Source organism: Triturus cristatus, chromosome 6 (assembly GCF_964204655.1).
Source record: "Triturus cristatus chromosome 6, aTriCri1.1, whole genome shotgun sequence".
Lineage (NCBI taxonomy): Eukaryota > Metazoa > Chordata > Amphibia > Caudata > Salamandridae > Triturus > Triturus cristatus.
The window spans coordinates 701595180-701611499 of NC_140589.1; the positions used below are offsets into that span (position 1 = coordinate 701595180).

General features: G+C 43.1%; 1 protein-coding gene across 1 annotated transcript in view; it reads left to right on the forward strand.

Annotated features, from left to right (window-relative positions):
* The window catches only part of SIM1 (SIM bHLH transcription factor 1), a 243426-nt gene that overhangs the window by 200500 nt on the left and 26606 nt on the right, over positions 1 to 16320 (forward strand). Inside the window, exon 10 of the mRNA XM_085611189.1 lies at positions 835 to 1000. Within this exon, the coding sequence (XP_085467315.1) occupies positions 835 to 1000 (166 nt within the window). The remainder of the gene's footprint in view (positions 1 to 834; positions 1001 to 16320) is intronic.

A 16320-nucleotide genomic window follows, 5' to 3' on the forward strand; every position in this document is an offset into this window, starting at 1 on the left:
GGAGCTCTATGCTCAGTGACACTGGCATACCTATATGTCCTGCCAATTCTATGTTTCTTATGTTTGGCCTCAACCTGGTAGGAAGTCATTCTGCATTGTGATTCTGGACCCTTTCCCAGACTCCTATTTTACCAGTGAAGGAATGACACTGTGCACAGATGGAAATTGAGAATTTGCAGTGGTCTGACCATGCTCTTGCGGCTCAGTGGGTGCTGCATCATCGAGCCCAAGAGGCAATATGTGTGAAAGGTATATTCAAGCTGCATGGTACCCAAACCAAGAGGGCCATTTTCAAACTATACAGTCCTTGCAGCCTCACTTTTGTTATTTGCGACCTCTGCTTAGGACACAGAGTGATGGGATTATCTGTGGCTGCAGGTCTCTGCACCCTGCTCTTGCTTTGTGGCCTACTGTTGAGGGAACCGTGCATCCCATGAGCACGTACTCATGTATTGCTACAGGTGGGGTTGACTGTGGTGAATTGATCTCCATTCGCAGCACAGATAGAGAGTATGTACCATTTAATGTTATTTAATTCCCCTTTTCTGCACTTCTTTTGGAGAAGCTTTCGATGGGTTTAGTTAGCCAAATTAGTAAAGGTAGTTGAATGTCCATTGTCGATTTCTCTCATACTTTCACTGTTTCTTTCCCCTCTTTGTCCCCCAGTTGTCTCACCACTCACTCTTTCTCTGCCGGTCTCACTCACGTATTTACATTGTCAAAAGACAGTCATAGAAAAAGGACAGGAACCAATCAGTGTGCTACTTGGTCTACTTTTCTGCGCTGTGAACTAATTTCAGCATTTTCTTTCATTGCTTTCTTGACACCATGCAGGGACACGGAATACAAAGGACTCCAGCTGTCACTGGATCAAGTCACGGTCCCCAAGCCAACATTCTCATATGCAAATTCAACTCCAATCATTGCTGACAGCAGGAAGGGGAGCAAGTCTCGTCTCACGGGCACCAAATCTAAATCCAGGACATCACCATATCCCCAGGTAAATAGCTTGATGCGGATCTGCACCCTGCAGCTTAACCCGAAGCCTTGCTTAGGTATGAAAATCATTTGGGTCTAGGAAAACAGCTTTTTATTCTTTGTCATAATTTGTGTTTGTTGGTTCTAAGTTTCCTTAGCTCAGTTCAAAAAATTATTTTAATCTGAACACTGTACAAGGTTTATTTTTTTACTAAGAGGACAAATTTGTAAATTGCGAGCGTTTTAAATTGTTCTGTTTCAGGTTCATTAACCTCGACTGATAGAGTCCTAACCATATGAAAATCTGAGACCCATTTAAGTAGGCCCGGACACTACAAATCAATGTACATGTGCATACATACAGATTCTATGCAATGTTAAGTGTGCAATCAAAGCTTCACCAGAACAAAAACCCTGGTGAAATAGCATCTGCTCATTCTTTAAGTCCTGGTTTGTCAGGAGTGTTTTTTGTACCTGCTTTGATATGTGTCTTCCTGAATTTTGGAGTTTACCTATTGATCATTGTACAGCAGAGTTAGTCATGTTTGTGCAATTCTTGGAGATACCGCTTAAAGCATGGTTGGTGACCAGTCAAATCGTATTCTAAGCAGGGCAGAACACAGCATTATGAGTTTAGGCCGCGGAATCTTTTAGTAAGAGATACGTGGTGTTAATTCATCCCAGAATATCATTCAGGAATTTTAGCACTGTTGATGGAATCAACAAAACAGCGTCTAGTTCATCCTCTCTCCGAATGAAGTATGCATCATCATTACAAAGATACACGTGCAGATCAAAGTGTTAGTTAACTTTGGTCACTTGGAGCAAGTATGCTTTTTTATGTGCTTCATACTTTAGATACAGAGGTCAAATTACAGGTAGTCAGAGCTACCCTTGACTTGGCTTTTTTGCTCCCATCGCTGCTCTTGGTTTTGGTAGTTTACACTCAGCTAATACCTCAAGTGCAAATAGGAGGTAATTAAGGGTGCAAGGATGAACCCGGAGATAGCATCAGAGTCAAAGAATGTTAGATGCCACTTTTTCTACCTCTGGAATTTTGGTGACTTGGTGTGCTTGAATTTAGGCCACCCACCCTCAAAAAATGCCTCCTTTTATGATTTGTTGAGTATCCTATTTACAGAGTTTTTAACTACTTCACTTCTCATATATGGGTAGTAAAGGGGTTGAGCAGCAAGTAATGGTCCTCTGTGTTGAAGGTCCCTGACATCCCATAAACCGAGACCTGCCAACTGGCCTCCTACTTGTTCTAACAGAAGAATATTGTCACAGTATCAGCTAGATGGAAAAGTAACTGGTCGATATCTGTGAGTAAATTATTTTCTTGACCAAGAGGCATGCTCACGCTCATCTGATGATGAAGTTGCTCTTTAGGCGAGTTCATATTCACATGCCTTATTCTCATACCGAGATTTTTTTTTAAAAGGCTCATTACCTGAAAGCATATTGAGAAAGAACGCCTGGTGTAAAATGCAAAGTTCCTATGTGGGCGGTACAATGAACGTTTTATCAATCACTGATTCCAGCAAGCTTAATAAGTCTTTTGTGCAGTTGCTCACTCTTTTCATGTATGAGATATGATAATGTGATTTGTGCCTGTAAAATCCTCGTTTACTCCTCTAAGTAATATTTTACATAGCACATTATCTGTCATGAGATCATAACACAATTTTCTATCAAGGGCTGTGAGTATTTTTCAGGGGAATGTGTTCTTTTGTGCACCATTTATTATTAGGGAGTGTTTTTCAAATGCTTCTTTTGCAGTGGGAGAAATATCCGAGCGTTAGTCCTCAGGGAATCATTCACACAATTTTTTTTTTCAGTTAATCTATGATATATGGTATTATCAGTGCATCGGTATGAATTACTTATGACCACAATCAATCAAAGCAGTAGATGGCCCAGTTAACAACAAGTATCACAAGAGATGCAAACAACAACATTGACTCACAATCTTTGAATTTTACCCAGGTGTAGTATACACAGTAGGCATATGTTCAATAATTTATTATTAGTGCTGAAGGCACAGTGCAACATGAGAAAAGTGCTTGAGTGAATAGTAAACAGTGCAAAACAAATGGACGGCAGTCTGAATATAAATACATTGATTTGGAGTTCGTCCAATCCAGTAATCCATAGAGACTCAGCAGGTTGTTTTGAAATGACCACTCCTTTTTCTTTTTGAATGGAATCTTTCACTCATTTTAATTTTCATGCCAAGGAGGTATTACTACTGAGTTCATGGTATCAAATTGTTTAGGGATGCACTTCCAGTGCGCAGGTGAAATTGTAAGCCACACAGACATTATGTAGTGCTTTGTGTGCCTTGCGAGCCCACTGTACAGTAGCCCCTGAGGCAGAGTTACAAATAACTTAAGCACATCTTTACAGTCAAAGGACTGAATGTTGAAGCAGGGGTCCTTGAACTGGAATTCTGTGAAAGCAGTCATGGGTGGGGGGATGTAATGATTATTTAAGTTTGGAGGACAAACTCAACATATATATCCATAGAGAACCTGGCCGTTCAACATTGCGCTGCCAAAGCGGTCGTCCCACAATGAGTGTATCCCATGTATGACAAAGGGGCCTACACAGTGTGCCCAATGTGGGCACATATTCAGTGGTGGCTGGTATAAAATGAAAGGGGTGGGGCGGAGGGGAGGGGAGAGGAGAGGTGAAATGAAAAAATAAATAACACCTCCTCTGCACAGTCGCCTTCTCTCCGTCTCTCCTCCCGGAAGCAGGAAGCACACAGGCTCTCCTAAGCCAATCATGACACTGCAGTCACCAGCATGACAGCAGCGTCATGATTAGTCTGAGCGCTGTTGTTCGGCGCTCAGACAGGGACTGGGAGCCTGTGAATGTTCTCCTCCCAGACTGTGCAGTGCAGCCCGGTGGAGAACATGCCAAGTGTATATGACTGTTTGGCCGGCCCAAGAAGGCCAGCCAAACCTTCATGCGCACTTAAGTGCACCAATCACTCCTCCCCCTGCCGGCTATGATGACAAAGGCTAACTAGTCAGTTAAGTTTCTGATCGCTGGTTTCAAGTGTTAAATTGGTACTAACGAGGTCAAACTTTTGCCAAGACAGTATTAGGATAGGTTAAAATGACAAAATAGTGATATACTTACAGAGAATGTGCCTCTTAATGCCTCACAGTTGTATTTTTTGCTGCACAATTTAGTCATCCTTGATGCCTAATTTTATCTGTCATTGCTGAATAAATTATAGTGATCCACGGCTTTATAACTAGTAAGTACAAGCCTTATGGAACGGAGCCCATTACTGGCATTTACAACTTGTTACATCAGGTGTAGTTTCTCTAGGCATATTCCCTCATGTAAACGTGCTATTCCATCTTGCATTCGTATATTTTTATGTGTTCGGTAAAGGGGGAAGGTGTGTTACATCAAGTGTATTTTCACTATCCATGCTGCCTCACGTAAATGCGTTATTCCATCTTGCATTCATATATTTGTATGTGTTCTGTAAAGGGGGAAGATGTATCCTGTGTTCTTTACTATACATCTTCCCTGGTCCTTTGGTCCTTGTTGTTCAGCCAATGTGAATGTGCTGTGTGGAATGTTGAAGTGGTGGTGATGTAGTGGAATGTTTGGGTGCCTGTGTGGTGAGGTGTGTCAGTTGGAGTATGAGCTGAGCAGCAGGGAGGCTGCTCCTGGTGGGGCTATCATAAGGACTAAGAGAATAACATACCATGAATATGCTTATCCGCAACTAAGACCAATAACTTATCTTCTATAATTAACACCTCGGCTACCAGACGTCTATTACAACACAAATGCCAACGGGGGGTAACTTAGTACAAAATAGTCACTATAAAAGCTGCAGTGTACTCTGTGATGGATTTACTTATAGACCCTGTTTTTAGAAATGTTTTGCCACTGCTTGCTGATCCTCACTTGACCACTTGATAACTTTGACCAAGCTGCAGAAGGGCATTTGAAAAGCAGAGTATATCTCTGCAGGTCTGTGCATTATGAGCATTATTTGTATTGCCCCCCTCAGCCCCCCCCCCCTTCAACTTTTATTTGAAAGCCAAACTTTTCTAACCCAGCAGTGTTGTGGTACTGCTTGCATGGTGTCCTTTTCATGCATTCAAAATTGAAGTTTCAAAAGATGAATTTGTTCTTGCCATATTCAAGCATGCATTAAGGATGCCTACAAGACAGAAGCATTCATAAACACCTTAATTGTCTAAAAGACAGCGACATTAAACCCTTGGTGGTAATTATGAAATGAAATCATTCATTTTATGGTATGTTACTTTTAAATGAATTAGGGCATAATCATAGTCTTTGAATGTTGCTTTAGTATTTCACACCATTATCTACTGGAATCTGACTGGTGGGAATTGTCTCTGCCCATCCCATGACCAGTGATTTCTCTCACATGGCTACAGTTTGTTCCGTTTCATTTGATGTTGGCCTACTGGCTTGTCACATATGAGCATGGGTGCATCAAAAATGTGTTCCTCTGTCTAGTTGAAATTGTAATTTATGAATAGATTATATTGAGGGAGCACACATGGTCTGTGGTCACTGCTCAGTTTTTAAAAACAAAGTCAACAAACAAGGTCAAGAGACCAGTCAGTGCACTCATATTACACTTAACAGATATGTCCACCTCTTGTATTGGTTTGGTTTGGATTTAAGCAGTAATGTGTGTACTCATCATTTAGATGATGCTATATCTAACCTTTGAGGGGAGTGAAAATCAGATTAACAGTTATGATCTTTGATGCCAAGCAGGAAGCTGAAAAGGTATATAGCTGGCTTCCGGGAAAGCCATGCCTGGCTTCCAATAGGTAGGTCTATCTTCAGAAAAGTAGTTATGGTTTCAAAGAGTCATACTATTTTACCAGGGTATGTCTGCCTGCAGATGGAAATTCTTACTTTAGAGTTATAGGCTTGGTGTTGGGCATCAAGCATGTCTTTAAAGGAGCAGTTCTGATTTCAGAATGTCAGGACGAGATTCTGAAGAGTAGCCCTAACATAGGGGCTGATTACGACGCAGGTCTGACTGCTAGTCTAACCACCGCAGCCCAATTCCAACCACAGAGGCCGGGAAAGCTCTGCCCGCTATATTATGATGCAGCTTCTGCTACTGTAGAGGTCTCATCGTCGTCGGGGACCCACTCCCCGGATGTGTTGCTGCAAGTGTGTACAAATGCACAGGAAATATATGCAGTTGTATACACACAGGCATGATACATGTGGGGACATGCCTGTGCACCATGTACCCCATTGCTGAAGTGTGGCGATATGTGCACAGTCCAGTTAATGGAGATACATGCCACATGGGGACTTTCCTGGATTCCGCTGCCCACAGGATCGTCCACTTCAGGGTGTAGCTTATGAGGTGTAAGGAGTACCTGGAGGAAAGGATCCACGCCGAAGTCCACCGGGGAGAAGGGGAATCGGCTGAGTATTCACCCCTTTTCCTTTGTTTCTGCTGACATGGGCAGAGGATCGGACCGCCACTGTTGGGTCGTCAGAAACCCACATCGTAATATGGTCGACGATTGGATCTCCCTGTACTGCCCTATGGCTGCTGTTCCTCTCCGATCATTAACTCGGTGGTCGTAGGAAGGCTGTCGGAGTCAGCAGTCAGTCAGTGGTTGGTCGGAGTACAGGCTGGATGCATCTTAATCCGGCGGTCGCACCGACCGCTTCCGAAGAGACCTTTGGCGGTGCGACCACATCTGACAGGGCTGCGGAATGCGGTCCGACTGGCATCGCAACCAGGCCCCTAATTTTGACAAGTTTCACTTCAGAGGTGCAAGCCTCGATTGAGAGTGGTCCTGGCCAAAAACTTCAAAAAGGCAAACTTGGGGATGTGTATCACCACATTCACTAAATAATTACCGAGCCTTAACTACTACATCAACCTACAGTAAAACTTTCTGCAACATTACATAAACACTGCCTACAAACGAAGGACTGCATTGATCCCACATGTCAAATTGTGTCTTTACTTCTGTTGTCTGAACAACGACCTCTCTATGCCTAACTTTAAAACTAACCCTCACGTTCTCCATATCACTCACCCTACGCCTTATATTACAATTGCAAAAGACACACAATTGATGGACGGAATGCAGAACAAATCAAAACATTTACCCCCAGTCAAGAGATCTGGGTTAAATCCATCATTCTTTTGCTCACCATGCCACCCCAGTTTAGACCTGGCCATATGCAAATCAGTCTTGACCCTGTGCCTCATGGGAACAGTCCAGCCCGAACTGCCAAGCCAGGTCCTCCCTGGACCAGAAACAAGCATCCTAGGACCGGTTTCGGGGTTTCATCCCTCTTCAGCCAGGATAGCTTGATTCCAGTGGCACAGTGAGCCCAGGACCCCCGTCTGGGCATACCTGGTGCACTTAGGACGAGAAAGCAAAAGACACACAATTGATGGACGGAATGCAGAACAATTCAAAACATTTACCCCCAGTCAAGAGATCTGGGTTAAATCCATCATTCTTTTTCTCACCATGCCACCCCAGTTTAGACCTGGCCATATGCAAATCAGTCTTGACCCTGTGCTTCATGGGAACAGTCCAGCCCGAACTGCCAAGCCAGGTCCTCCCTGGACCAGAAACAAGCATCCTAGGACCGGTTTCGGGGTTTCATCCCTCTTCAGCCAGGATAGCTTGATTCCAGTGGCACAGTGAGCCCAGGACCCCCGTCTGGGCATACCTGGTGCACTTCGGACGAGAAAGCAAAAGACACACAATTGATGGACGGAATGCAGAACAATTCAAAACATTCACCCCCAGTCAAGAGATCTGGGTTAAATCCATCATTCTTTTGCTCACCATGCCACCCCAGGTTAGACCTCGCCATATGCAAATCAGTCTTGACCCTGTTCCTCATGGGAACAGTCCAGCCCAAACTGCCAAGCCAGGTCCTCCCTGGACCGGAAACAAGCAATTGGCCCTAATACTAAGTGGATACTTAAGCTTTGAAAAAGATTACATAAAGGTGCTCAACTGTGATAACATGTTGCTTTTAAAAGCACTATCTCAATATGCCATAGCCATAAGCTGTCTAAGGTAAAATGTTTATTTATATTGCTGCCGAGATTAAATAAATGTAATTAGAAATATATCTGCATAGTACACAACCATGACAAAGTGAAAACATATCTTTGAACTGGATTACCTTATATGGCTTAATAATATGTATTTCCCAAAAATTACAAGATGTTTATCGGTGTGGCTATTTCCACAGTACAGATTCCACATTTAGTACAGCACTGAGAAGAACTTGGGGGCATATTATCAAGCACGGCGTTAAAATTATCGCTGCTTAAGCGGCAGAAAACTGCTGCTAAAGCGGCGATATTGGGCTTGATAATATGCCCTGGAGAATTCCCATAGAAGCCCATGTTGACACCAGAACATGGGCTTCTATTGGAATTCTCACGGGCATATTATCAAGCCCATTATCGCCGCTTTAGCGGCAGTTTTCTGCCGCTAAAGCAGCAATAATTTTAATGCCGTTTCTTGATAATATGCCCCTTTCTAAGTAAAAGCGATCAGAATCCAAGGAATGAATGTGGGGCTTCAAGGAATAGTGGTGGTGTAACTATGGTTTATAAGGAATATATATCCCCTGAATAGTGGGTGTGGTCTCCAGAAGAGCAGCTTTGGATTTAAAAAAGATGTCACTTGAGAAAACTAGGCCTGAGTGCAAAATGATAGCCCTGGTTCCAGAGAGCACTGTAGCTTATTTATGTATCTTGATTTATTGGGGTGCTTATTATAAGGCACACCTCAAACCCCAGAGGGCAACTGAGCACTTCTGGATTCATGAAGGAATGAATGCCTCTTTTGAAAACAACAGGACTGTCTTGGGAAGCGTCTGGTACTGTGCAGTAGTTGAGAGCTTTGGGAAGGTTAAACTATCACTTCTTGTACCAAATTAAACAGGAAGTGAGACAGTTTGCAAGTATTCTTCACCCTATGTTAATAGCTGTTTTAATCCAGTCTATTCTTCTTTGAGTTTTATGGCTTGCCAAACTGTTCTTCATATTCAAACATTTATCTTTCAGATCCTGCCTTACTGTCAAATATGTGAGTGCTGGTTCTTTTCCAACAATATTTCTCATGGGTTCCTCCTCAGCTCACAGCATAATAAGTTGTTTTCCCTTTGGTACTGTTATTCGCATACTGTAGATCATTTATGCAATAATTAAGAGGACAGCCACGCAAGTCAACCATTTCACTGACAGTGATTGTGCTCTTCCCTGTAAGTGACACTTTTTTCAGCTAATGGGCTTGTCAGTAGTTTTTATTTGTTAGCCTTCCAGTTACAGCCTCGGATAATACAGAGAATAGTCATTTATCCATTCTGCGTTCCTAACGATAGCTGCTCAAGTGTATTTTAGAATACTGGTGAAAGCACATTTTTTATATATATATATATATATATATATATATATATATATATAGAGAGAGAGAGAGAGAGAGAGAGAGAGAGAGAGAGAGAGAGAGAGAGAGAGAGAGAGAGACCCAGGCGACCGGCACCTGCTTTTTCAAACAGATTTTGTCTGCATGTAGAATTACATTCCTCAGCATTGCATGGGCCCAAATCACAGAATTGTCTGTAGCAATATCTACTTTTTGTAGTGCCTGAGACCATTTCCACTTTTGAACTAGGTCATGGAGACAGATGGGTGATAAAACCTGAGCCTGTGAGTCTCTTAGCCTGTAGACTTGTCAAGATGGACCAGACGGCACCCACAAATTTGAACAGCGAGGCACAACTCAAGTGGACCATTGTAGGAAGTAGGCAGTTCTCAATCTCACAACCCCTACCAAACTCACTTATAGCAGAAATAGATTTATTGAAATGAAGAAAACATTAGGGACACACCATTTACTACCAACCACCGTCAAATAAACAATCAAGGTTTACGGATTACAAACCATTTAAAAGTTTACAAATACAGATTACGACATGCAAATGCAACATACCCAGGCATACGGTAAATATAAATAGATACACAGTGGGAAATAAATATAGGCAATCATAAGGCTCATTGTCTTCAACATCTGTTCCGTGGTGGCCCTCTCCGTCTGCAAGAATAACCTTGGCCTGCTGCCAGATGCCGGGCCCGGGTGGTTCGGCGATCACCTCTTTAGGCGCATTCAGAATACCATATGGCTTAGTTGTAGGACAGCTACTAATGACTAGTGTGAACCATAACATATTGCCGCCTGCTATTCTTTTTTCTTCGCCGCGAACGACAAAAGATCAATAGTTTGCCTCCGTTTACAAGGAAATTAAGATGGCGTCGTTCATTAGGGGGTTTTAACTTGCAGACGGGGCGGGCGCTGAAAAGGGCTGTTTCATGTAGCTCGACTCTATTCATTATCTGTCCTTTCACTTGTTCTTTGGAGCACGAGCCGTGCTCACGCTGCGACGATTATTAGCGTGACAACTTCTCGCTGGTAATTGGCAATAAGGAGAACACAATGGCGGTAATTGTTTGGTAACAGCGCGAGGAAATCGAAAGTGCAATGACAGAGGAATCCATGAAGAATCCCACATGATGTCTGCATTCATTTCGACAGAGTTTCTGCATTATTGATGCCCTCTGCTCAGCCCTGCATAACCAATCAGGGTGATGGGCATGACCAAGCATTCTTACCTCGACCAGCGTACCAGCGGGTTCGAGCAACGGTAGCAAAGACCCCCAGGCAAAAACTACACGATTAACAAGCAGTGGCAAAGCTGGTAGTTCTGGGGCTAGCCGCTGGCCTTTTTTTCCCCAATGATGGGGCATATTTAAAGGGCCACATCTCCGCTTATTTGGCTTTAAAAGCCAAAAAAGCGGAGATAAAAATATCGCCCGATTAGCGCATGTTAGCACCCTTTTACCCGACGCCTCCCTTTGCATCTCTAATGAGATGCAAAGTGGCCGTCACTGGGCAGTACAACCTTGTAAACATCGCTGATGTACACATCGCGATATTTACAAGGCTGCCCATGCATTTTAGCAGATGTTCGTTTTTTGGAGAAAACAGCTGTTTTCTCCAAAAACTAACGTCTGCTAAAATGCAGACTTAGCTATACTTACCATTGGGGGTGGATTATGCTGATACGACCACAGGGTCGTATCAGCAAGGTTATCGCCGTTTTCCATGGAACATCGCTGGAAAACCAGCGATGTTCCATGGAAAACATCGCTATCGCTGAGAAATTATCGCCATTGCGCTGTGCGTTGTTAAAACAACGCTAGCATGGCGATAATTTCCTGCGATAGCCAGCGATAACATTTTTCTCGCTAAGAGCGGCCAGCGATAATTATCGCTGCCGCTTGTTAATATGCCCCGATCTTTTTCCATTTTGTCATGGTTTTTTTAAACTTAATTGCTAGCGAGCTGCTATACACTCACCAATGTAAAAAAAAAACTACGGGGCATATTATCAACGGCCAGCGATAATTATCGCTGGCCGTACATAGCGATAGAAATATTTTCGCCGGCTATCGCTCAATATTATCGCCATGACAATGCTATATTTACAACGCATAGCGCTATGGCGATAATATTTCAGCGATAGCAGTGTTTTCAATGGAACATCGCTGGTTTTCCAGCGATGTTCCATTGAAAACAGCGATAACATTGCTGATAGGACCCTGTGGTCCTATCAGCATAATCCATCTCCCATTAAAGGTATGCCTTAGTCAGGAATTTAACAGACGTTAAATTCCTGAGTTAAGGCTGAGGTAGCGCGATTTTTTTTATCGCTGCACCTCCTTGTTAATATCGCGAAGCTGCCTTCACGATATTAACATGTGTTGTTTTCACAGCCACGCCTTCTTTGCATCTCATTAGCGATGCGAGGCGAGGCTGTGAAAAAACGGGCTCTACATCAAGGAAACACGCACTAGCGTGTCCTTGATGATATTACGATATAATTATCGCTGCTTTTTGCCCAAAAACAGACGCTCAAGTGGCGATAATTATAGCGCCAGCCCTTGCTAATATGCCCCTACATTTTTTTTTTTGTGTGAGTAAGTCCACGTTGCTATAGAAGTCCATGGCATTTAAGGGAACTATTTTGTGTGCACATGTGCGCTTTGCGAAAGAGCATGATGCCATCACTCACCGTGTAGTTAGCCAATGGCTGAAGTGGATTTATTCATTAATCTGGGCTGTATGCAGGAGTGTGCAGAATTTAAATGTGAATGACGTGAACAAACCAGTAGATGAAGATAGCTGGCTAAAAGCCCTTATAGAGGGATATATATACAGATATGTGCAATACCAGAGGTTTTGAGAATGTTGTATCAGAATGTTCCTTTTTAAATCCAATTCTTTGATAATAATATTTTTCTATGTCATATTATGTCTAGTTTTATATATTACAGTTTTATTCAGAGCGAAGCTGGTTTAATATGACAGTCTGTCTTCATTGGCTATGCCTGTTTTCAATCACGTGGTGTGTGGTACACTTTAAATGTTCAAACTGGAGTGCACCTCGTTATGTGAGCAAGCCCAGTGAGGTGGGCAAAACGCGTCATCCTACCATATAATCTGAAATAAATATATTCAAAACAGCTTGAAGTGGAGCCCGTGTCCCCGTTCCCTGCGATGCAGTCATGTGTGAATTTCCTATATATAATTTTAGTGAATCAAAAGGTTCCTGGCTAATGTCAAACCTAATGAATCATTTCTGTTGCCTGAAGGCACTATTGTAACTTGGGAATCAAGAATCGAAAAAGATCCACAAATTAACAGGCAGGTTCAAAGACAAAATTCTAGTTCCTGAAAGCTAGAAAAACCTTATGACAAAATTTCTATAAGTATTTATTTACATAAATAGCTTTAAAATGTATGTGAGTAAGCCACTTGTTACATTTCTGGAATTGAGCTGGATGAGCATGTTAAATTAAGACAATGATAAAGACCATTCTTCATTATTAGCACTGAATTTATGAAATGCGTGATTTATATTGAATGTGCACTGGATGATCTTATAATATTCATGCTAATATTTCTATGTCCACGAGTACTTCTTATACCAATGCTGACAATAACAGCAATAATGATAAAATAGTAGTAACAATACATTCATTAATTTGAAACATTTTCTAGAGCTCCAAACATCCAAACATATTACCTTGTATTCTCTTTCAAATCCTTTCCTTTACACAAAATGAGAAAAATCGTGTATATTTTTAGAGCTCACTGGAGTACTGCCGTATATTCTATTTAGCTTGATAATGGTAGGATAGTGTATTAGATTTTTTAATAATATTTTGCAATAGTCTCTGTGTGTAACACCACTCTCCTGAGGAGGCAAGCTATTAGTGCTGGTATACACTTATGGTAAATAATTCTGGAGCCGAGACACAGTATGTCATAGACAAGGCAATTGGCGGTCAGTTGTCATGCAGTACTCAATCCCTGCATGTTGCAATATCAGGTCTCAATCGCAGGTTTGTTTGAAACGTGAGATAATAATGTTTTGTGATAAGCCTATATTGTAATTGCCTCCGGGGTAGTAATGTGTCCAATGAAGATCTCAAGTCTACTAGGCGCAGACCTCCTTGCCCACAGAAGATAAGATGAAATCCAGCCATTTTGACACACGTTGCGTAAGTGCCCTGTGCATAACAGACCTTTACATGTTTCACATGGAAATGTCCTAACACCAGCACTTCTTTAACACCTCTTGCTCCTGTGTTGACAGGAGACAACAAAGTATCAAGCAGCTGCATCTCTTTATTATGCCTTCCACCTGCTTTGACAAGACGGCACCGACAAGGAAAAGCAAATACTAACTTCATGCTCAATCTCATATACTGCCTATAGCAATCAGATTTCCACCTGCCTCTCCTTTGGACCGATTGCCCTTCAATACCTATACCCGCTGCGGTGGCAGCTGCCCTGATCCTAAAGGAACGAGGGCTGTACTCTGTAGGATCCAACCCTGCTGAAGCCAAGGCCATACTGAGGATCTTGGTGAGCTGGAACTTAGTGAGTGGTGTCCCATCCTCTTGAATAAACAAGATTGCTGTCAGCCCCTTGTGGGCAGTGAGTCATAAAGACTTCCAAGTTCCCCAACGGACAGCACTCATTTCCTGGTACCATATGCCTCAGAATATGTTCGCCTCTACCCATCTGGTCGGTCTTTGAGCGAGTATTGATCACTACTAAGGAGCCGTTTGGCCATCCAATTTCTCCTACCTGCAGACCACCATGTTTGAGTTTTTTGCTATTTGCCACTAGCTTCCTAACCTCAATGCCCCACAGATAGCCAGGAAAATACTTGCTCTGAAAAGGCATACTTCACGGGGTGACCTGTACAATTTCTCTAGGCTGGCCTTGATCTTCCCCAGTTTTAGTGGGTCTGTGGGGCACCTAGTATCCTGCTTGGTTCCCTCAAGTCTCTGCCAGCCCCTCAGTGCCCTTTGTACAAGGAAAACCTTAGTCCCATCAGTGTGCTGCTGCATTTTTCCGAAGAAGAAAATAGGTGCGATGTGCCGCCTAGCATACAACACCAGCCTCCCTTCCATTCTCAAGGCTCCCAGAAATGCGATTATAAGACTCGGGTGAAAACAACCCTCCCCACCCCATCTCCTCCATGAAACCTGCTTTACGTGCAAAATGCCCCCTCATAGGCACGCCTCATCCTGGGTCTGGTAGACTGGGGCACTAAGCGGCCAGAATTGGTCCGGGAACGGTGAAGGAAATTTCACTGCTTCTGGGTATTGATACTTGAAGACCTACATTTTAAAGGTAGACAGAGCATCTGCTGCATTGTTCAGTATGCCAGGTACTTTTTGGGAGTTAAAATTTACATCGAGCCTCAAACATACTACTATGATTTCTTTTAACAATCTCAAGATCCACTTACATTTCGCGGCTTGCTGGTTAATGCACTCTAACTACAGTCATGTTGTCTGAGCATAATATCACAGACTGATTGATAAACTGGTTTGGCCAGATTTTGATGGCCACCTGTATGGGGAAGAGCTCCAAGAAAACTATGTTTGTCACCAGTCCCGATTCCACCCAGTCTGCAGGCCAAAGTTGGGCACACCAAAGGGTGCCCAATATGGTGTCAAATCCTGCGTAAACAAACATAACTCCTCGTGGTTTTGGCAGGGATTAGCCACACAACATAACCTTTGAAGTGTCTCAAAATTGCCTCCCAATTTCTCATGTCCTGATGCACATCACTTGACAACCTAGTGTGATGGTGTTTCAGCTTTAGACCAGACATGGCCTTTACAATAGACCTGGAAAATGGGCAGCCCATGGGTATGATACGCAATGAGAAATTCAGCTGTCCTACTACAACCTGCAATTGATGCAATGTCACTTTCTTGATTTCCAGACACTCCTTCATGCCCTCGTAAATGCTCTGACCTTCTCCTGGGGAAGTGTGGACACGCCTGCATTGGAATCCATTTCTATCCTGAGCAATTAAATTGTGACTGGGCCACATGTTTGTTCCACCAACTCCTCCCCACAGACTGCCGCATCTGGAGGACCCAGAAAGGGGAAATCATCCACATAAATGCAATACCCACTTGTTCCCTACCCTCTGCTGGAAAACCCATTCCATGAAGGTGCAACACCTTTCGAAGTAAGGGCAGAGGACCAAGCAGCCCATGGGCATGCATTTGCAAAACTAAAAGATACCATCAAATTAAAAACCCATATAATTGAAAATTATCAGGATGCACAGGCAGGTTTTTGCAAAATGGAACACCTACACAGCTCTCTACGGGGATTCTGAAACCATTCCTAAAGCCCTCATACAGTGACTGAGCAGCCGCTGTGTTTCTGTACACATTCAACCATATCACCATTGCCTGCCATTTAGTTGTGTTCCCAATGTTGGGAATCTCTCACTCATGATTACCTGAAAAATCGTGAACTCCCTTGAACCAATTCATCAACGTTACTTCCACCTGTTTGTATGGTGGCCAATGCCCACAATCCCTAGAATGCAAGCATTCCTTTCACCATTTACTCTACTCCCGCTCGAGTACATCGGAAATTAGTTCACATATTTCACTATAATTTCCTTTCCAAATCTTCTCCTTCACCTCAGTGGGCACGTGTCTGCCAACTGGTCATGCTCAGAATGCACATTCTCCAAACCAGTGCTCGGTAGTGATGTAACCACACCTGCTGGCTTAGTATCCTTGGTAGGAGGTGTGGCCCCCATTGCTGCCTGCGTGGCTCGAGCCACACACCTGTGCTTTGGGTACTGTTATGTTATGTTATGTTATTAGGATTTGTATAGCGCACAGCTGCCCCAGCAAAGGGGCGTCCC